General features: G+C 47.0%; 1 protein-coding gene across 4 annotated transcripts in view; it reads left to right on the forward strand.

Moving 5' to 3' along the window:
- Positions 1-7,503: 7,503 nt before the first annotated feature.
- Positions 7,504-22,591, forward strand: part of TNFSF11 (TNF superfamily member 11) — a 45,100-nt gene continuing 30,012 nt past the window's right edge. For 2 of the 4 annotated variants that reach the window (XM_075591081.1, XM_075591084.1), the window contains exon 1: positions 7,504-7,763. In XM_075591081.1, the coding sequence (XP_075447196.1) occupies positions 7,614-7,763 (150 nt within the window). In that variant the 5' untranslated portion in view covers positions 7,504-7,613. Of the gene's footprint in view, positions 7,764-10,211; positions 10,250-18,192; positions 18,465-22,591 lie in introns of those variants that run through there. The other 2 variants (XM_075591082.1, XM_075591083.1) reach the window with 2 other exon arrangements.

The following is a 22,591-nucleotide window of genomic DNA, read 5'->3' on the forward strand; positions in this document are numbered from 1 at the left end:
CATGTATTTCTCTCCCCCGCGTCTCACCCTTCCTCCCTCTTTTCCTCACTCACCCCCTCTCTCCTCTTACACACACACACACACACACACACACACACACACACACACACACACACACACACACACACACACACACACACACACACACACACACACACACACACACACACACCAACCCTCCCCAATATATACGTGTAAAAAATACCCCAAACCATATAGAATATACCCCCCAATCCCCCAATACATATAAAAATATCCCCACTACATATAAAAATATAGACTTACCTTGAGTCAGGGCAGATCCGGTGTCTGCAGGGGTCCGCTGCACATTACTCCTGATCTCTGGTCATGCCCTGCTGCAGGTAGCGGCAGGGCCCCGACTCTCAGCTGCCTATAAGCCTCTTCCTTTCTCTGTCCCACGCCGCCGAGCTTTCACTGCCGGCGCGCGACGAGGCTCTCTGACTCAGCGCGCCGGAAGTAAGCTTGACCCAGCTTCCGGTGCGCGCCGGTAGTGGAAGCTTGGGCTGGCGTGCAGATAGACTAAGCGGTGGGTTCGGAGAATGTGTCAGAGACGCCCGAAGTCCAGCCTGCTTGTACACGGAGTGGAAGATTTGAAGTTGCCTTGCCCCACTTTGCATATACTCTGGATCTACTGCAGTAGTGCAAGCTGCTCCGGGGAAGTCACCGGACACCTAAACTATTGGGATTTTTCGGAGGTTTGTGAGTATAAGCTCCGTTGTGATTTTGTGCTGTATCTGTTGGCTCTGGTCGATATAAACACACGTTTATTTGATCTCTGTGTCCTGGCTGGTGCATGATCACGTGAAAGACTCCTGGTCTCCCGTGATATTCATTATCTCTCTCTTTTCTCCTCCTATGGTCTTGACCAATCGGCTGCTTCCAGCATCTTTAATGAGGGTCCAGGACAGTTAGTTGTGGTTATTTGGCAGATGATCCAGGGAGTCTGGGTATTACGGGTCATTTTACCATTTTTGCCGATAACTGCAACCTATGACCTTAACCCTAAACCTAACCCTTAATTCTATATTAGGAGGTATGGAACCCTCAGAGGTAACATGGAAAACCACAAAAGACAGGAGACTGAAATACATACAAACTGACAGGGTTTATTGTTACACTAAAGGAAACAAAACTGGGAAACCAAAATGGAGTGTGCAAAGTGTGCAGAGCTGCATGCAAAAGGATATGGTAGCTAAGGAACAAACAAAGAACAGGGTTCAAATAGTACTAAGGTAATTAACAGGATGAACCAAGGTTAGCTGGAAGAATTGCAGTGCTACATGCAGAAAAGCAATGGTAGCAGGGTACAAATGATAAACCGGGAACTAATAGTGCAAAAGGGAATAGAAGACAACAAACAATAAGGTACCTGTAGATCTGCAGAACTGGAAGCCTGATAAAAAGGAACACGGAAAGACACAGCACTAGTGAACTAATAATATCCTGATCTGTAAACAGAAACTTGACAAGCAAAAACTAACAGACTGGGTTTGATTTTATACCCTAACTAAGGTGACAGCAGGCCTCATGGACTATTGTAGTTCTTACCAGTTCTGGCCCTGAACATGACTCCTCTGTGTACTCCTACAGGTCTACGAGGAGTACTGCAAGAGGGAATCATCCTAACCTTAAGGTCTCGGCCAGGGTGCTGCTGAGCGGGTGGGCGCGCTCATGCTGGCCCCAATGACACACATTGATGCAATGTGTGTGGCCAGCGTGAGCAAGCGTCTGCGCATGAGTGGCGCTTACCTGCTTGGTGAGACAATCAAATTTGATTTGGCTGCTCACTGATGCGTCACATGAGCGGTTAGCCCAATGAGGGCGAACCAGCTCAGTGACGTAAAGGCCGAGCCACCCTGACACGCCCCCTAAAGCGCGCAACTGGCTGGCCTTGAAACGCCCAGCGCCTGACCGCCAGCGAGCGCTTTCCCACCCTGGCCATAGCCAAAGCTGCAGTTCAAGCTGCCGTTTGTGAAAAAACAATTTGCTATCTCCGATTTATCCTTCACTATACCCAGGGCCACCAACAGATATCTCGGGGCCCAGGACTAAAGTTTCGACCGTGACCCCCCCACCTCTATTCCCCCCCCCATGTATTTCTCCCCCTCATCTCACTCTTACCCCCCTCTCTTCCTCAATCCCTCCAACGCCGTGCGTATAGTGCCCGCGACAGGCGACGTCGCCCAAAAACAAATACATTGCTGCCGCGTGCGCTTATGGTAACCATGACGGCGACAATGCGATGGAGCGACGTCGCGTCGCCAAATTTGGAAGCTGGCAATATTTGATTTTTCAAGGGCTGTCGCCTCATGTGACAGCCCCTGAACCAATTAGATGCCAGAAAGTCTGCGACGCCGCCGCAAAGCGAAATATAACTTTCGTTAGCAGCGACGAGTGACGTCACCCGTCCCGTCGCGGGCACTATATACGTGGCCTAACTCTCACCCCTCCGCTATCAATCCCGCTCCCTCCTCACACTCATTCCCCCTCCCCCGCCACACACATAATTCCCCCCAATACCCATACAATTCCCACCACACAATCCCCCCACAAAATACATACTTACACTACTGCCCAAATACATTCTTACACTACCCCCAAATACACTCTTACTCTACCCCCCAATAACATTCTTACATTACCCCCAATAACATTCTTACACTACCCCCAATTACATTCTTACACTACCCCCCAATTACATTCTTACACTACCCCCCAATTACATTCTTACACTACCCCCCAATTACATTCTTACACTACCCCCAAATACACTCTTACTCTACCCCCCAATAACATTCTTACATTACCCCCAATAACATTCTTACATTACCCCCAATTACATTCTTACACTACCCCCCAATTACATTCTTATACTACCCCCCAATTACATTCTTACACTACCCCCCCAATTACATTCTTACACTACCCCCCAATTACATTCTTACACTACCCCCAAATACACTCTTACTCTACCCCCCAATAACATTCTTACATTACCCCCAATAACATTCTTACACTACCCCCCAATTACATTTTTACACTACCTCCCAATTACATTCTTACACAACCCCCCAAATATATTCTTTCACAACCCCAAAATACATTCTTACACTTACCTTGGGGATGGTCTCTCTCCGCAGCTGCTGCAGGCCTCTTTCACTATCATGCCGGTGGCTGCGAGGGGCCTAGCCAGCCGGCGCTGGAATTGGGCACAGCCAGAAGTCGGGCCCAACTTCTGCGTCAAGGCCTCTGGTTGGCACCGGGCCCCAGCTCTCCCACAGGCCTGCCTCTCTCCCACACCAGGCCTCTCTCTCATACCAGTACAGGCCGGAAGCTGAGCCCAGCTTCTGGAGCACACTGACAACAGAGAGAGACCTTGCACAGGATAGTGAGGGAGAAATATACCCAGATCCCAAATATGTATAACCTTTGCCCCACCCCTGTTACTGGGCATGAAAAAATACTGCTAAAGAGATTTGTAGGGTATGAACCCAAGAAGCCTGGTCCTGTGTCCCCACTACAATCGGTAGACGACTCAGCCCTCCTATTGCCAGCAGGTATTTGCACCATACACCCTGTAATGGCCCCTATCTGTGATTGGGTGGGGGAAACACCGTTACATGTGTAAGGCAATGTTTCTCAACCGGGGTTCCGTGGCACCCTCGGGTTCTGTGAGAGGATCAAAAGCGGGCAGCAGGATTTCCCTGATCTGCCAGAGCAGGGAGAAAGCAGGGCAGCTGCTAGGGGGCTGGGCAATTTCCTCTATCCTGATTGGCTGCTGCTGGGTAATGCAGCCAAGCAGGAGGAGGTGTCTGAGGGGTGTGGCCAAGCAGAGGAGGAACAAGCATGAGCCAACAGAGGTGAGTCTCTGTCTTGTGTTTGTGTTTTCTGTGACTCTCTGTCCTGTGTGTCCTGTTGTGAGGGTGCCAAAGCAACTGAGTCCTGTGGTAGGAGTGCCCAGAGAGAACAAAGGTTGAAATTCATTGGTGCAATGCATGGTTTAAAACTGAGGTGTTAATAAAACTGGCCCTAATGGGCTTGTCCTATATTTGCCTAGGCGGGAGATCGAGCTGTTTTCAGCTAAAATTCCCCATTGACTTCAAAAGGAAATTTTTGTCTGAAACCAGCCCGAATGACCACTTTGGCGGATTTAGAATAAGCCCCTAATTTTCTAATGAATTGCCAGCGGCTCAATGGACACTATAACATTGTAAGACTTACTGTAAACCTTTTGTGGCTGGAGTTGCCTATGAAACCCTGACAATAATTTCCCTTTCAGAGGTAAAAGGAGGCGTCGGGTAGTGGTTAATGTGTTAGCCAGAGTCGCTTGTGGTCATCTATTCATTATGTTTTTTAGAAAAGACATGTCGACATATTTTATCTAAATCAGTTTCATTTCATGCAAAAAAAAATCCATCCACAGAACAGTTTTAGTAATGTGTTGCTAGAACTGAACTTATTGGGGAGGCAGAGGGTGGTTGAAACGTTTCTTAGAATTCAACAGTGCTTCAGAAATATAATAATTGGGAAAATGTATTGTGAAAAGAGCACTGAGACACGGGCCCAAATATACTAAGTGATGCTATTCTATAAGATGCCTGAACTTGAATGATGGATTTAGAGCAGGGGTGGGGAACCTTTTTTCTGCCAAGGGCCATTTGGATATTTATAACATCGTTCGCGGGCCATACAGACAGGCAGGCACACAGCGGGTACACAGCAGGCATGTAGGCACACAGAACCCCGCCCCCCTACCTCTGGTAGTTGCTGCTGCTGGGGGGATCGTGTAGGGCGGATGCTGGGGTAAGTGCGGGGGGAACTGCTGGAGAAGCATGGGGGAAGTGCGGGGAATGCTGCAGGGGAAGTATGGTGGCTGCTGGGGGATTGCTGGGGCTAGTACGGTAGCTGCTGGGGATCGTGGAGGGCTGCCGGCGCCTCACACCACCTCCTCCCGATCTGGCGCGCGGCGGCCATTTTTTTTAAAATTAGCGCAACCCCGGTTATAGCAGTTGCCTTAGCAGAGCCAGACCAAATGATTTCGAGGGCCTTATACGGCCCTCGGGCCTGACCTTCCCCACCCCTGATTTAGAGTATCTATACAAACAATGGACAAAAACAAATCACCTCTATTTTAAAGACAGACAAACAGTATTATCACCAACAGACATTAGATAAATATAGTAAACTTTCCCAAATTTTTGTTTACCATGAAAAAGTGAGTTTAAAAAAAAAATGTTTAAATGCTTAGATTTGCCTTAAAAAAAGTGTCAGTTAGCAATTTTTAACATTTGAAACATGCTACTGTCCTTTACTCATTTTTGTCTTTGAAATGAACTTTTCCTTTAAAGGGTCTTTCCCTGCTGCCTGCCCACAAGCCAGGAGACTTACCTCTCCTGCTGCCTTCCTCTCCTGCTAGTCTTGTGCCCAGGCAGCCAGCTTTCCACTCTGCTATCCCGAACTTCCGGGCCAGCCTCCAGCTACACACAGGCTGCTGTCACCTGCTGCACTTCTCCCCGCCACTGGTGCTGACCCCAGCATTTGCGGCACCAGCCACTGGGGGCCTGTTCTCCTCGCCTCTTCCGTCAGGGTGTTTATCCAGCTGTCTGCTCCTGGTGCAGGCCACTGATCTTGTGCAAACAGGGTTGCCACCACTCCGTGTTTGACCCGGAGACTACGGGTTTTGGTCTCGTATCTCTGGGCTACTATCTCAGGGAGGCGGAGGCAGCATTACTCCTGCATCTCCCCCTGGCTGCATGTTGCCATGACAACGGGACGTTACGTTGCCATGTCAACCCAGCGTCAAGTGACGCCTCGGCGCGTCCTGTTGTAATGGCAACGTGATGTTGCGTAACATCGTGATGTCACGTAGTGTCCCGTTGTCATGGCAACGTGGCATCATTTGATGCCGCGCAGCCATGTTGACGGGAGTTGCAGGAGGATGCCAGAGGATTCTGGGAGATTTCGCTCCACGCCACCGGTTAGAGATAACATTTTTTACATTTATCTCCGGGTTATCCTTCAGTAGAAGGTGGCAACCCTGGGTGCAAACCTCCCTGGATGCCTGTCTCAGCCCGGCTGCCATTTCTTCTTGACCTCCATTAGTGTTTTAATATTTTAATGTATTTATTTCCCTTCTTTACTTTTGGTGTTGTTTAGCTATTCATTTAAACTGGATGTAGGGGGGCAGTGACCCATCCAAAATTTTTTGCCCATTTATTGTCACACCTGAAAAAAAATATGGCCATCCCTGCTCTAAATTCTTTGCTGCCAGAGGCATCAATAGAAATGCCTTTTTCTTTAACTAATTTGATGTAAGCTCCTCTGACAAAGAAGGGTTATGAAATAAATGACCTATCCAGTACTTCTGACTGTCACGAAGGCTCAAGTCACTGCCACTGAATTACTAGCATTCGTTCATTGAACAAGCAGTCCTCGGTTATCCAACGGAATCCGTTCTGGAAGTAGCGTTGGACAGTGAAACCGTTGTAAAGTGAGTCCCATGTTAATCAGTGGCGGTGAGCGTTGGATAACGCATTCCGGCGTCGAAAAACGGCCCTTAGGTCTCGTCCAGGGTGGTGCTGAGCTGGCGCGTGCGCTCACGCTCTCCACGATGAGACACATTGCGACTGTGTGTGGCCAGTGTGAGCGGGCGGCCGTGCGTGCCTACTCGGCGCTTAGCTGCTTGCCGAGCAAGCAAATTTGAATTTGCTGCTCGCAAGCGCGTCACGTGAGCGGTTCGCCCAATGAGGGCAAACCAGCTCCGTGACATCGTGGCCGCACCCCCAGACGCACGCGCACCTAGCCGGCCACGAATCTCTGGCTGAGCAGGGCGCAGCGCACGAGCGCCAGCGTGCCCGTTCCCTATTTGGCCGAGGCCTTAGCGTTGCATTGTAAAGCGTTGGATATGCCATTCATTGTAAAGTGAAACGTTGGATAACGAGGTCGACCCGTATACAGTTCTGTGAAATCTCCCTTTCTAATCTTGAGTATTTAAAAGGAAAACCAAACCAATACAAATAGGCACTATAATATCTTCGTGAATATCCTAGTGAAGTCAGTATATCTTTTATCAACGTTTCCTTATTGTAAAATGTTATCATGGGGCAAAATAAAAAAGGAACCACAACAATAATTTAAAGCAACATGATTTCCTGGATACAGCTTGAGCAAAGGTTATCACATTAGCTGTGTCTTTTTTCTGAAATCTCATAGCTCTTACTTCTATATCAAATATCACTAGAGGGTGACATCTGATTACACTTAAAGGCACTCTTGCTGCATCTGTGCCCACCGCGCTGAGCTCACCGCTTGTCAATGACACATGTGGTCAGCGCCTTCCAAGTTCTGAGATAGAACGTACTGTCACTTTCTCACCCCTGAAAGGAAGGGGGCGTGGTCGCCATCACCCTTGTCCTCTCATTGGCTGCTGCGCCAGCCTCTTCCCCCGCCCACCGCATGCTTTATTATTAAGCCTGGCACAAGTCACTGCGCTGCGCCTCCTCAGCCTGGACTCCTGCCGCCCGCACCTCCCCCCTGGGTCCCGCGTCACGTGGTCTCTCGCTGCACTCAGCGCTCCGGAGAGCAGCTCGGGGATGAGCCCCGGCGGGTACCGGCGCGGGGCGGCGGAGCTGGGGGTCTCCCCGGCGAGCGGGATACCCAGGTCCGTCCTTCTCGCGCTCCTCTTCCTGGCAGTGGCACAGGTCGGGTGTACGCTGGGGCTGTTCCTGTACTTCAGGGCACAGGTGAGTAGGGATTTAGTTGGAGTGAAATGAGTAGGTTGAGTTCATGCTTCTGTATGAGACTAGTCTCCCGTCTGCACAATGCAGACAAACAAGGGCATAATATTTGGCAAGGACAAAAAAACCTCCATAGCTGTGAATGGGGGGTTCTTTTGATGAATCCGGTGCTGCAGTATACAGTAGGTTGCTCTACTTCTTGCCCCTGCTTTGCAGCCGTGAGACTTTGATCCGATGCATAACCCCTCAACTCTGCCAGCATAGCAAACCGGTTGTGTTGCCACCTGCAGTTCTCATTTGTACATGGTTTAATATTTGACATACACATACTTCTATTGAGAGGTTGGATCAGAAGCTCATTGAGGTAAGTTCGCCCACAGTTCCCTTTCTTTGATGCAATTTTTGAATAATACAGCATACTCCTGTCTCATTGTCCATGTGAACTGCATGGTTGATGCACTATATACAAATAAAATGTTTTTTTTTTATAATTTCATTTCCATCACACTTTTACACACCTTTTTCTTTGTGTATAGTACTGTATGAGTACAACATGGTGTTTGTTACAATGCAGCTTTACCATTTTTTTGTTTTAACTATTATTATTCTGGAATGGAATTATACCTTCAAATTGTATGCTTGTTAGCCCCCACTTACTACCTTATACTGAAACATAGAAATTGATGACAGATTAAGAACACTCCGACACTTACATTAAAGATATGAAATTAAATCTTGTAAGTGAACTGCTTGAATGCCCACTGTTTTATTACAGTTCCACCCAATGTTTCCATTCAGTACCCCATTTATACCCCTTGGTGAAAAAGATGTTGAGTTGTTTTTATACTTTCTGATAATGGCAGCTCCACTGCTTGATGACCTTTTGCACATCATAAGGATGCATTGGTGTTTTCAAAAAAAGGTTTGTAAGGAGCTGTACTTGTGTATGGAGAGTGGATATTCACAAATAGACTGGGTAGATGTACAGTACAGTCACCCTGATTTGAAAGATGAGGTTCAGCAATGCCTGCCTCCCTTAGGATTACAGGTTCTATGCCATCTGAAGGTTGTCACATCTTAGCCATTGTCAGATACTTGGAACATGCACTATTGGATGACCTGCAAATTCTTGCTATAGTATGGGCTTGTAGGATGAATGAGCAGCCTTTTTTCCATTTAGGCGTGCAAGGCATTTTTTCACAGGTGTGATTCAAGATCACATACAAGATCTCTGGAAAAGTGTATGGTTAAACATAGCTAAACTGGTTTCCATGAATCTGGAAACACGCTTGCGTTATGTTGGGATTGATGTGTAAGGGGAGATTGTTATTTTGCTATTGTCTTGTCTTTGCTGAAGTTAGGGATGTTATGCCAGTCTCCTGAGGGCATAGTGGCGGGAAGTCAAATAATATTTACATAGCAGAAGTGGCAATTTAGCCTTTCACTGATGATTGCAATTCACCCCTTAAGTGTGGAGCCTAGAATTAATTTCTGATAAAATGTTGAGTCTCCATCATTGAAGGTGGTAAAAATAGGGAATTAATAATTTTTTAAACATGGGCATATAAAATGTGAATAACTAAATGGTTACTGAACAGAAAAGTCACGCTTCTGCAGTTCCTCCAACTTGTTGATTACTTGCCAAATGTAGAACCTGTTCATTGCTGTTGTGTCCAAGAACACGTTGCTTTGCCTCTTTAGCAGCAAGAGTTCAAATGTTTGCAAGTCTTGGTATGTAGATGCAGAGGATATTACAGCAACAGGAGTGACGCTTAACAAATAGACACTGATGTAACCCACAGAACTAGGTTCTGCACATCATAGAGCATGTTTATGTTTTTTTTGGTACGGAAGGATGGGAAACTCAAAAAAGGCGTACACCCTTCATTGCAGCACCATGTGCTGAAATAACCTCTTCTGTTGGGTCATTGTAGGATTATAATATATATCTTTTAATTTTTATAATTCAACTCTTAATGCCATTTTAACTAGGTTTTTTAATATACTGAGCATCCTATGATTTTTATAGCAGGTTTTAGCCCACTTCCCAAGCAGTGCAAGATCTTTGCATACTTTTCTGTTTGATCATCTGTTGCCAAAATAGTGGTTTCAGCTACAAACTGTAACAATATATAATGTTACCTTGGTAATATAAGAATACATTGTAGCTGCAGAGTTACACTGACTGAAGGATTGATTGAAACTGAAAGTCAGGGATTTAGTGAACCCTGAGAAGCAGGATCTGTGTTGATTTGTCACGGGAGAACAAATCGATCGTACGCTTAAGAAATTTGTTTTCAATAAAGGTAATCAAAGGCTGCATATTAAATAATGTGTGTGTGTGTGTGTGTGTATATATGAGACAGCTTTGTGTGCATTCATATAGCGCAGTATGTATAGACATGGCCTTTAGCACTCATGGTAAGAGAGGTCTCTCTTGTTTCAGAGTAGTGACTCATGAAGCTGCGGTCTCGGTTTAGGCCACCGCTACAGTAAGTGTCCCGAACAGTTGCATAAATTTGTATTCATGCAACCGTCTTTCAGTGTTCCACAGAACGGTATCGTCTATTAGTTTTTGATTATTAAGCTCGGCTAACAAGGTATACATACGGTGTGTGTGTGTTCCACTTGGAGTGCCTCTTTCAGAACCCATGTGAAACAAGCTATTCCTGCTGTTGCTGCTCCCATCATATCCGAGACTGTTTCCTATTGCTTCTGCTGAATGTGCTGTGGTCCATAAGCAACTAGTGGCTATTCTCTCCCTGCTAGAGAAGGCGATAGTCGGGCACCCGAGTGGCAGAAGTGCACAATGGACTGCTTAGATACTGTAGCATTATAGTATAAATGTAAAACATTGAGATTCAGTTCTATTGTACGTTTATTGTATGGTCAGAACATAGATCAAGGAAAGGGATTCGTGTATTGTACATACAAATGAAGCTGTTAGAATAAGATACATACTGTACTATTGCATGTACAGGGAAGAATGGAAAAGTGTGCCTCACATTTAAGTGGTATAACTGTCAGGCTTGACATTTTACATTAACATATGTAAACCTGCAATTTTTTTTACATTTCTCAGTGAAAATGAACATGTAATAAATAGATGGGTGTTAACTGCAATTGCTCAGAGTGCATTTGCATAGTGTAAAAGTCGAATGCTCTGCTTTAAGGGTACCTGTCAGTTTGAAGAATGGGCAACTGTTTCAATTGTGTCTTGAAATATACTATATAAGCTTAACTTGAAATACGTGTTTGTTTTTATGCAGCGTCAGTATGATTTTTGTTTTACTGACTGCCTTTTTTCCGCTGATTCGAGGTAACGATCCTTTGTCTGCTTTTACTGCTACAGTACTCTTTTTATTATGTACCACAATGAAGTATGCGTTTGCTTGATGCTGAATGCTTTCTAGTGCCAATATATACAATATATCCATATCCATTTGTAAATCATAACGGATATATAAATAAGATGTCAAACATTAGGATGATTGACAGCAGTGTCAGTCATGCAATAAACAGCATTGCTGAAGGGGCCAAGGCCGCTGAATGGGGGTAGAGCTGGGACAGCTGGCCTGGCGGCTGCGGGAGGGTCCCGACCGGCTGATGCTGGATGCCCAGCCAGAGGTGGAAAATTATAGTCCCGGGCTGGGGCCCTGGAAGGGGCAGACATCATGTTGACAAGCAAAGTCCTCTTGCATAAAAATAATTGGGCCCGTTGACTGTTCATGTTGTGCTGGAAATTAATTACATTTCAATTTAATTGCTCTGCTAAAGTTTGTATCAACTTAAGTGATTCTCCAGTTGTCACAATAAGCATACATTGTGCTGCCACAAACATTTGGAAGATCAGTGGCATTTTGTAAGACTGAGTGCTACTACTATACTAGATGAAGAAAGTTGTTTGGGCTCCAACCACAAGAAAATTGGTCACAGGATGTGTGGAGAGAGCAAAGCCAAAACATTTCAAATTGAAGCTTATGTTTTTTTTTTATCCCTACCTTACAATTATATTTATATTAAAGGCAGTGTCTGTTTATAATGTATTTTGTATAATAAACATAACCCAAATTGTAAATCATGTGGGACACTGTCACTTTAAAAAAAAAAAAAAAAATACAAATAAGAAAATACTTCAATGTATGTTACCTTTTTTTTTTTTTTTTTTCAACTTGAAATTTTTTATTTTTAAATTGTGTGAACATACATGTCATGCATTCATGGTAAACATTTGGAGGGAATCGTGCCTCCTGTAATTGGGGAACATGCAGCATGCGTAATATCTGTGTACTTTGGACAAACGGGGAGACAGACAGACTAACCGACAAACTACATATAGCTCCCAGCCGGGATGGGGAAATGGGGGGGGGAGGGGGGGTGGGAAGGGATCTCCGACCGAGGTTCCGCTTCTAAACGTGCGACCGCTGGCTCTCTGCAATTAAGAAAACCGATAGTCCGGTGGGCAACCGGTGTACCCCACACTCTCTGTCCACCCATGAACTGTGTGTGCTCGTGGACCGTCGAGGTGTCTTAGGGCCTCTTTAAGGGAGAATGCATTTTACATCTATCAATGCCAAATCGTGGCCCTATCTACCCCCTGTATGTCTGTCTGTGCCAACCATGGTGACCAGACTTTTAAGAAATTTGTGCCAGTGTCATTGACCAGACTCGTCAATTTCTCCATCTGGCAAACTGACCAAATTCGGTTCCTGATCTTTGCGATTATTGGGATTTCATTTTGTTTCCGTATGTTACCTTTTTGATAGCACAGAGAGAAATATTACAGCATTACAGCATTACAGCAACTCGCGTTGGTTTAGTGAGGACTAGTAAGGCCGGGGTCCCGCTGCTTCCGACGGTGCGCGCGGCCGCTTGCGCGTCACTCACCGGACATGAGTTCTTCCAGAGCCGGCCCCAGTCCCCCCTCCCTGCAAGGCTCGCTGCGCACTGCAACGCGTCAGCCAGCAGGGGATACACGAGGATCGTGATCCCAAGCGGCGACGCGTCACGTGGTGCGGCAGGGAGCCAATGAGGGGGCAAGGTGGAGGAGGGAAGCTGTCTAGAGCAGCGTTTCCCAAATTTTTTTTTCCGTGACCCGGTTATTTTTTAACTTCTCCTTTGTGATCCACTAAAATTTTTATTGCCTATACTGGGCTATAGGTAAAATAACAGTTATGAATGTCCATACAGATTTCATATATTCTCCCAATCCCCTCTATTCTCTCTCTCCCTCCCCCCCCATTCTCTCTCTGACCTGCACAGACGCACACAGTCACTGACCTACAGACACTCCTACAGACAGACCAACACAGACACTGACCACGCACAGACACCCACACAGACACAGCCACTGCTGGCCTGCACAGACACACACACAGCCACTGATACACACACAGCCACTGATACACACACATGCAGCCACTGACACACGCGCACACACGCAGCCACTGACACACGCGCACACACGCACACACACACACACACGCAGCCACTGGCACACACACACGCAGCCACTGACACACACGCAGCCACTGACACACACGCAGCCACTGACACACACGCAGCCACTGACACACACGCAGCCACACAGAGACACTGCTACACACACGCAGCCACACACACGCACACACTGATACACACGCCAGCGATCGCGCAGCCACCATTGCCCGCCCCCGCGCCCATCTCCCGCACCAAGGGGACCGGGGGGAAGGGCGCGCCAGGACAGGAGGCACAGGTACAACACCACCCCCCCTCCCACCCCCTACCACCTCCTACCTCCTATCCAGGGCCGCCAACAGAAATCATGAGGCCCGGGACAAATGAAAGGAGCAGGCCCCCCCCGAACCCATAGCGCACCTACCAGGAAAAAATATCTTTTAGCGCGCAACTTATACTTAACTGTTTTCTTATTGAGATATAAAAATAAACAGGTTGCATTATAATGTTTTTTTTCTGTATTTTCAACAAAAGACATGTGACTGCCTGCCTGGGTGGGTGAGTGGGTGGGTGAATGACAGCAGAATGCCAGTTGGGTGAATGACTGTGGGTGGGTGTGTGAATGATGGTGGGTGGGTGGGTGAATGATGGTCAGTGGGTGGGTGAATGACGGTCAGTGGGAGACAGTGACTGGGTGGGTGGGAGAGAGTGACTGGGTGGGTGGGTGTAGACAGTGACTGGGTGGGTGGGAGACAGTGACACTTTAACAGTGACTTGGGAGACAGTGACCTTAGACAGTGACTGGCTGGGTGACGGTGACTGGCTGGGTGACGGTGACTGGCTGGGTGACGGTGACTGGCTGGGTGACGGTGGCTGGGTGACGGTGGCTGGGTGACGGTGGCTGGGTGACGGTGGCTGGGTGACGGTGGCTGGGTGACGGTGGCTGGGTGACGGTGGCTGGGTGACGGTGGCTGGGTGACGGTGGCTGGGTGACGGTGGCTGGGTGACAGTGACACAGTGGCTGGGTGACGGTGGCTGGGTGACGGTGGCTGGGTGACGGTGGCTGGGTGACGGTGGCTGGGTGACGGTGGCTGGGTGACGGTGGCTGGGTGACGGTGGCTGGGTGACGGTGGCTGGGTGACGGTGGCTGGGTGATGGTGGCTGGGTGACGGTGGCTGGGTGACGGGGTGACGGTGGCTGGGTGACGGTGGCTGGGTGACGGTGGCTGGGTGACGGTGGCTGGGTGACGGTGGCTGGGTGACAGTGGCTGGGTGACAGTGGCTGGGTGACAGTGGCTGGGTGACAGTGGCTGGGTGACAGTGGCTGGGTGACAGTGGCTGGGTGGCTGGGTGACAGTGACTTTGTGGCTGGGTGACAGTAGCTGGGTGACAGTAGCTGGGTGACAGTGACTGGGTGACAGTGACTGGGTGGCTGGGTGACTGGCTGGGTGACAGTGACTGGGTGGGCGACAGTGGGTGGGCGACAGTGACTGGGCGACAGTGACTGGGCGACAGTGACTGGGCGACAGTGACTGGGCGACAGTGGGTGGGCGACAGTGACTGGGCGACAGTGACTGGGCGACAGTGACTGGGCGACAGTGACTGGGCGACAGTGACTGGGCGACAGTGACTGGGCGACAGTGACCGCCCCCGATATCCCCGCGGCAGCTGCCTGGGACGGGAGGTGGGCTCGGGAGGTGGGCTCGGGAGGGGGGAGCGCGGGAAGCTGGCCGCGGGGGGAAGCGGGCCGCAGTAGGAGCTAGTACTTCCCCCTTTGTCCCACGTAACTTGCGGGCCGCAGAGGAGCTGGTACTTCCTCCTCCGTCCCACGTTGGGAGCGGGGGGCGGGGGAGCGGGCTCTGCTCTGGGGGAGTGGGGCAATCGCTGCCATTTTTTAAAACTTGAGCGGGGGGGGGGGGGGGGGGGGCAACACTGCGCGGCCAGCCTCGCTGCGACCCAGCAATTTTGGTTCCGTGGCCCGGTGCCGGGTCGCAACCCACCATTTGGGAAACGCTGGTCTAGAGCTCCAGTGCCCGTTTCAGGCTGCGAGTGCTGGGGATGCTGGGGAGGTTGCGACCAGCAACAAATGGATGGGATATGGGGGGTTGCACCACTAACTCTTCCCTTCCCCCCCACACACCCCAGTGCTCATTACCTATGGGGGGACGGATGGACCGACGGGGAAGGGGGGGACAGCACGGAGAGCCCTCTGCTCAAACCACGGCCCCCCAGCTCCCGGACCCTACAGACCGCATATACCGGTCAAGTACCTCTCCACGCGCCGCCTGTCTGCAGTGCGGGCGCGTGGTCTGAGGCAGCGGGGCCTTAGCCTAAGTCTCGCTCCTCACTGAGAAACACATTACTGTTCCAGGCATTACATTACGGCTTTTCATTGAAAAATTCTCAATGGCGCACATGTCCCCAAAACTATTTCTCTGCATCAGTTGTCCAAAACACGAAATCTGAGACCATTTCACGATAAAAATCAATATGCCCAGCACTGGGGCCCCCTACAACCGTAGCGGTAACATAGATGGTTTATATTTTGTTCATGGAATCAACCATTGCGTGCTCTTGCTCTATTGACTCTCTTGCTGCCACAAGAGCCTGAGTGGGCAATGACACACACACACACACACACACACAATGGGCAACTTAATAGTCGCGTATAACTTGTGCTACTACTAATGATATAGTGCAGAGTAATTCTGTCTCTAATCAAGAGCTTACATTAGCATCACAAGGAAAAAAAAGAGAGCAATTCCAAGTCTCCAAACGGAAGTCCAAAAAACATTCTAATATTGGAGCATTCAAAAATAATAAGTCACTAGAAATCCTTCTGTTCACACGGATATTGCTATCATGTAAGAAGGGGAAATGGCTTTTTTTGTGAAATCCACGTTATCTCCTGCAGCTGCTTCTACTTGTGAGATGCTTGTGGTCTCGCCCTGGATAGATTTTTCAAAACAAAAGAAAAGACGAAGCGCAGGAGAATGCCAATAGTTTGATTCTGTACAATATATCCACATTCACAATAGATTTTACACTTCGTCGTCAGAATAAAAATAGCATGTAAGGAACCTTGTCTCTTGGAAATAGAGCTCTGTGTTGGTCACGCTCCAGCGTCGGGCTCTACCGGCAATAAGCCCTCCACAGCGCAATACCTTCCGGTGTCTGACATCACAGCAATGGAAGCCTCAAGGGAACAGCAAGGTTACAGCAGATTGAAAATTAACCCTACGCATTTTGTGGCTAAACCACTTATCGGGGAATATGCAATCGAAAGGTGGTCTTTTATATAGCAAGTCTTTCTAGTCACGTGTCAGATATTGTTTAATCGGTGCACAGCTTCTAATATAGGTATCACACTTATTTATAAAGAGCACTGTAAGAGATGTGCAGAGGTACAATCAGGGACACCTATTGGGGGGAAAATAAACCATGGCTTTTATTCAGCCCGTGGCTTTAATCAATACAGAAAGCACACAAACAAACATCCTATCCCTTTGGAAGGGCTAACACACTCTCCCAGTCTATCTGCAGGGCGGGAGGATGGGCCTCTTGCCAACCTATGACCCCAAAGTACAAAGAGGTACCTGTAAGAAGGAGACCCTTTATGTCAGTCCCTGGGTCCGGGTTGTGTCCGTTGGGAGGCCACCCTCTGGCAGGTTCCAGGATCCGCTGTGCCCTGTAATAGAGGTCTAGTTCCTGGGGATCTTGCTGGCAGCACAGTCCTGTGCTCAAGACCACTTGTTCTTGGGAATCTCTTCTGGCAACACAGTCCCTCTGTGCTCAAGATATCTCCTGCAGTTCAAGAAGGAGGCTTTTCTACCTGTCTGATGAGCCAGGTGGGGACTGGTTAATCTTTATTTAGTGTATATTTAAAAAGAAATCTGTAAATGTATCTCTGTGCATCCTATACCCACACATGATTATCTCATCAAATGCCATCATCAATTGATTCACAAATCTTAGTGGACATGAGTGCATATGTACTGTATGTACAAAGTCATAAATGATACAGGTTCAACATCTCAAACCAAAATAAACATTAAAGAACAGGATGCGCATAGATATGCATTTACGGGTTTTTTGTTTTTCTCCAATATACAGAGCATTTCCTTACCAGAAAATGACATGTGACTAGGTATTTCGTAACGAATTTAAATAATTTGTGTATCTATGCGCATCTAACACAAATCGGCAGGGTTATGTATTGCACTTTGCATTTTCTTGCACGATGCCATTTCTAAGTAAAAGGTGACACCTAATATAGGTGATAAACAATCTATGTATTATCGATCTATATCACCTTTCCATTGGATTGTATGTATTTCCTTGATGAAGGGGTTTATACTTTACTCAAGTGCATGGTCAATTTTGCATAAAAGTGAGTCTCGATCTGCCGTAACCTTGCTGTTCCTCATAGGCTTCCGTTGCTGTGACGTCAAATGCTGTAAAGTATTACGATGTGGAGGACTTGCTGCCGGCAGAGCATGTCCACTGGTCACCTGGGGAAATTCCCAGAGGACTAAGGTATCAGATGAGCCCACAAGATCCAGACTGGCCAAATTGCCAAAAATCTTTGTTAAACTCAGGAGACTGACAATCTTTCATGGCAGCCTGTGTAGAAATGTGGCTACAGGGAGGGTCAGTCTGTGTCTGAGTGTGCACAATATGTCTGTTTATTCTGCAGCTGCCAGTATGTGCATAGAAATGTAGCCAGACTTGCTGTTCTTGGCACCAGGGCAAGCTGTGCGGGGGGCCAGAGGATTAATGCAGTGGGGGTCTGATCTGGAAGCATAGTCCTTTCTTAATAAAAATAAATAAATATATGTAGTTTTCATCTTGGGCTTTGATACACTTAAGTAAGCAAACTGAATCATCCTGTGTTTTTTTTTTTTTTAATCGGCCGCAATGGAACAGATCAATCAGATGTCAAATTTCTTTGATGAAAACCCAGAGTTTTGAAGCGGCAGTGTCACAAGCACGAACAAGCAGTCTCCTAAGAGGTCTAGGTCACAGAAGAATTTGGATGAGAGAAAAATCTTCCTTGGAGGATTGTGAGGTCTTTCCGAATTTTTGAAGGGATAATATTGGGATTTGTCAGAGCAGGAAGCACTAGCACAACATTCAGACTTCAGCATGGAGCTAGTGGATCCCTTAATGAAGGAAGCGTTGGAATGAGAAGACCCAGAAGATCATCTGCAGAAAGATTAAGCTATTCTGAAGTTTGCAGAGGAGGAGGTTTTCCCCTTCATTCAGTAATAAAGTAGGTAATGGAGGCAGAATGGGTCTAACCCGATAAGTTGATAACTCGGAAAGTTTCCGAAAATATAACCCATTCTTGGACAGGGAGGTCAAGAGTTGGGAAAACCTTCCCAAATTGATGCTGCGATTGCAAAAACGGCCACATAGATGCGGTATCATTTAAAGATGTTATGGACGAGGTAGCGGGATACACGGTATGTAAAAGATAATGAAACAAAATATAGTGTAATACTATAAAAAAAAAACACTGATGATTTTCAGAAAACTTCAAAGGTTATACAGGGGGGCCCCGATTCTCGGCGCTTCGCTTCTCGGCGATCCGCTGATACGGCAGCACCGAGAAGGGGGCCGCCATGTTGGTTTGTAAATCACGCATGCGCAGAACGGGTGGGTGCGCCCGGCGCGCATGCGCAGACCGCAGGTTGCACATGCGCAGAATGGCAAAAATGCCGGTTTGCGCATGCGCAGAAGTGAAAATCGCCAGATCCGCTTTCCGGCGATTTTCACTATACGGTGGGCCTCTGGAACGGAACCCGCCGTATACCCGGGGCCCTGCTGTACTCGCATAGATATGAGTAAATCAGTCATGTCGCACAGAATATTAGAGTGCAGGGAATGGGTCCGGCGTATACCAGGTTACCCCGTGGTTGAAGTGCTGTGTGGGTGTACTAAGGAAGAAGACAGGAGAAACGCCATAGCGCAGAATGCATGTAGCAAATTTATTAAAGATGAAAGTCTCACAAGTGCGCACTTACAAGATGGGCAGTTAAAATAGGCAATCAATGTAAATCTTGGAGCAGGGACGTTCTCACCACCCTTCTCTCTCGATCGGGACCGCGCTGACTGAATACACATGGTGAGCAGGTGCCGCTTCCTATCGCGGCCGCTGGAAACAGCAACCGCACTCCACAGGGTCCTCTCTCGGTGTAGCTCCGTCTCTCCTCCTGGATTCAACGCATTTCGCTAGAGCAATTAGCTTCGTCAGGGAGGTCAAGAGTTGGGAATACCTTCCCAAATTGATGCTGCGATTGCAAAAAAGGGCCACATTGCAATTGCGGTATCATTTAAAGATGCTATGGACTGCAGAATGGAGAGTGGCCTAAAATGCTTTCTAAGCGGCAGGTTTAGCTTACAAAGCCGGCAGCTGCTACAGCATCACTTTCCAGGGCAATGCGCATTTGTGTTGTCTGTGGAGGTATCACTAGAAAAAGGTGTTAAGCAAACATGAATTCTGTGTGCACTTATGGATATATATTTGGTGATAGATTTTTATCACCGAAGGATCATTGGCCGCATTGTATCTGCGAGAAGCATGGCACCATCGGTGTGCTGTGGCAGGTTTCACTTCAAGATCAACCTGAGACAGTAGTGCTAAGGCTCTGATTAGATTGCATGGCCCCAGTGGAAAAATGCTCTTCAACACACAGCATCGTAAAATGGGCAAGATTTAATGAGGCAGTTCCAGAAAAATATATTGAACCAGTGAAGCAAAGATCCAAAACTTACCAGCATCATATTTTTGTATATCCCACTACAAGGCAAAACCTAAAGGTGGTGGGGGAAATCCCATGGAATTTACAAAATACATATTCCGTTCATGAGGACGATTTGGATAACTATTACCAACGATGTCAGTAGTTCCAGATATGGGGCACAGATGGAAGGTGTTTTGGCACAAGGAAGTTGGACCAAATCTTATAGCGGTCCAATAAACATGGTAGACCTGCACACAGTAAAAAGAGCCCTGGAACTCTTTCAAGCTTATATTCCAGGCCAAAGCATAAAAAGAAAATCAGACTCCACAGTGAAACAGGGAGGAAGAGTGGCAAACATCTTACGCTTGCAACATCAAGTATACTGTGGGCAGAACGCCACTTAACATCACAGCAGTTCATATCCCTGGACACCAGAATGACAGCTGCCTAATTGAGCCAAGCGTTGATCCAGGAGAGCCTATTCCAGCATCCTGATCCAAAGAAATTGGCTTGAGCAGCAAGCAGTGAGGAGGAAAGGTTCCGATGAGGCAATCCTAGAATGATTCTGGATGTAGTGGGCTCACCTTACATCCTTACTTGCTGCACCATGGATGCTTGGTGATTTCATCTGCAGTTGCTGTGGCTGCTCTCATGACGTGTGTATTTTGCCACACACCTGCCTTCCATATTCAATAACAATTTTTTTTTAAATTTAAAGTTAACGTTTCAGTGTGTTTTAGCATCATTGTCAGGATAGGCGTGAAAGAACACCGAAACGTTGACTTTTGACGCCTGGTGTCTTGCATCCTATAAATAAGACACAAGGCAATCATGGCACTAATGTCGACGAAGAAGACCTCCAACCTCGTGTATTACCCTATAGGGTTATGTTTTTGGTACTGGTGTAAGAAGATGTATGACGAATTTTCCTCTGTGTCATTGGTGGAATTTTTACAGGACGTCTTTGACCAAGGCCTCCCTGAAAGTCCAGCTATTCGCACTGGCATCTGATAACGTGCTGGTGAGATTCTTGCAAGCAGTGAAGTAGTACTTCAGACCTCAAGTAAGACGACTGTTCTGCAGGTAAAGGGAGGATATTATATACCAGTACCTGCAGAGGAGTTTCCTGTCATACTGAGGATCGGAGCTATCCCACCGCCTTAGGTGGAGAACAGGAAAATTACAATTCCGGTAAACTGAATAAATTGTTCGTTTTTTTTTTTTTCCCCCCACTCCAATCCTGAAAATTGTTTCCTTTACCTGAGGCTAATTTGGCTCCAACCCTGTCATTGTCTTAAATGCGCCTCATCTAAGCAAGAGCAGTAAAGGCCGCCTTGTACAATAGAGCAAAAAGTCTAACAAACATGGATTCTAGCAGGTCAGACAACACAACGCATCCAACATTTTCCCATGATTGCAAACAAATGTTTGCTTTTGTGTGTGAGAATGGTAATGTTGTGTAATTACTCATAATTTCCTGGTAGGCAACTATAGGCTGCATACAAAGATTATAGTGTAATGGAGGTTGAGCATGAACAACTCATATGGTAAACCTATGAAGCTGAACAGATTGTTTGGTAGTCCAATAAAGGATGATTGTAGAGTGAAACATGTGGCTGATGTGGTGTAAGGAAACGTTTCATAGCACTTTTTGGGTTTATATACACTTGTGTCTTACGAACTACGGGCACTAGCTTTTGATGCTCACACTTGCTGTTGCTATTTTTAGTGGAGCCTGTTGTGCTGCAACAAAGAAATACGCTTATGCAAACTTACATTTCTACTGCAAGAATCTCCTCCTTTTTAAAGGCTTTGTAAGGCCGTGTTTTTTTACATTTTATATCTGCCAGATGTACACAGACGGGAAACCCAATCCACGGGTAAGTTTACGGAATCCTCCCTTATATGATGGTACAGCTGCAATTGCTATATTCTCAGGAAAATGAACTATATCTCTGTAACTCTGATCATTAGCAGTGATTATCCTATTAGAGAGTATATAAATAAATATCTCCCTTGTAGTGCTTCGGGTAAGCATGCATTTCACTATAGAGGCTAATTGCTCAGCTGCCGTGTTCGCCGCTACTTCCGCGTACAACACATTAGCATGGTAGCATAACACTCCGGGTAGCAAACTGTATATCGGTAGTTCTAATGGCTGGCCGTACGTATCTTAATATATTAAGTATATTGCATCCTGCTAAGGCACTTGGTGAATTGCTGTACCTCCCATGCTCCTCACACATAATATTGCCCTAAGAGGATAACTTTTTCTCTCATTACTGATTACCATTCAAACATAGGCTGTACTCTGATTTTTATTTGTTTTACCTACTCTGATGCATATGGACTAGAATAGCCTTTCAGAGTAGTGTTTTTCACTGTTCTCTAACCATCAGCCCAAGTGCACACCAGCACTTCTGTAGGGGTATCAGCTCAGTGTGGGTGTTTCTGTTAGTCTGTCCAACTTTATTTTAACTATTGATACTATTAAAGTTTTATTTTAACTGATTCATCATTACATTAGAATTAGGAGTTCTTCAATAGGGGCCTACCCTTTCCCTCTATTTCCTTATAGGGCTTTGTTTTCCCCTGTGGATATAGGTGCACATTGGGTACTTGCCTGGGTTGTTGCGATGGCTTGGAGTGGGTC

The sequence above is a fragment of the Ascaphus truei genome, chromosome 3 (assembly GCF_040206685.1).
Source record: "Ascaphus truei isolate aAscTru1 chromosome 3, aAscTru1.hap1, whole genome shotgun sequence".
Classification (NCBI taxonomy): domain Eukaryota; kingdom Metazoa; phylum Chordata; class Amphibia; order Anura; family Ascaphidae; genus Ascaphus; species Ascaphus truei.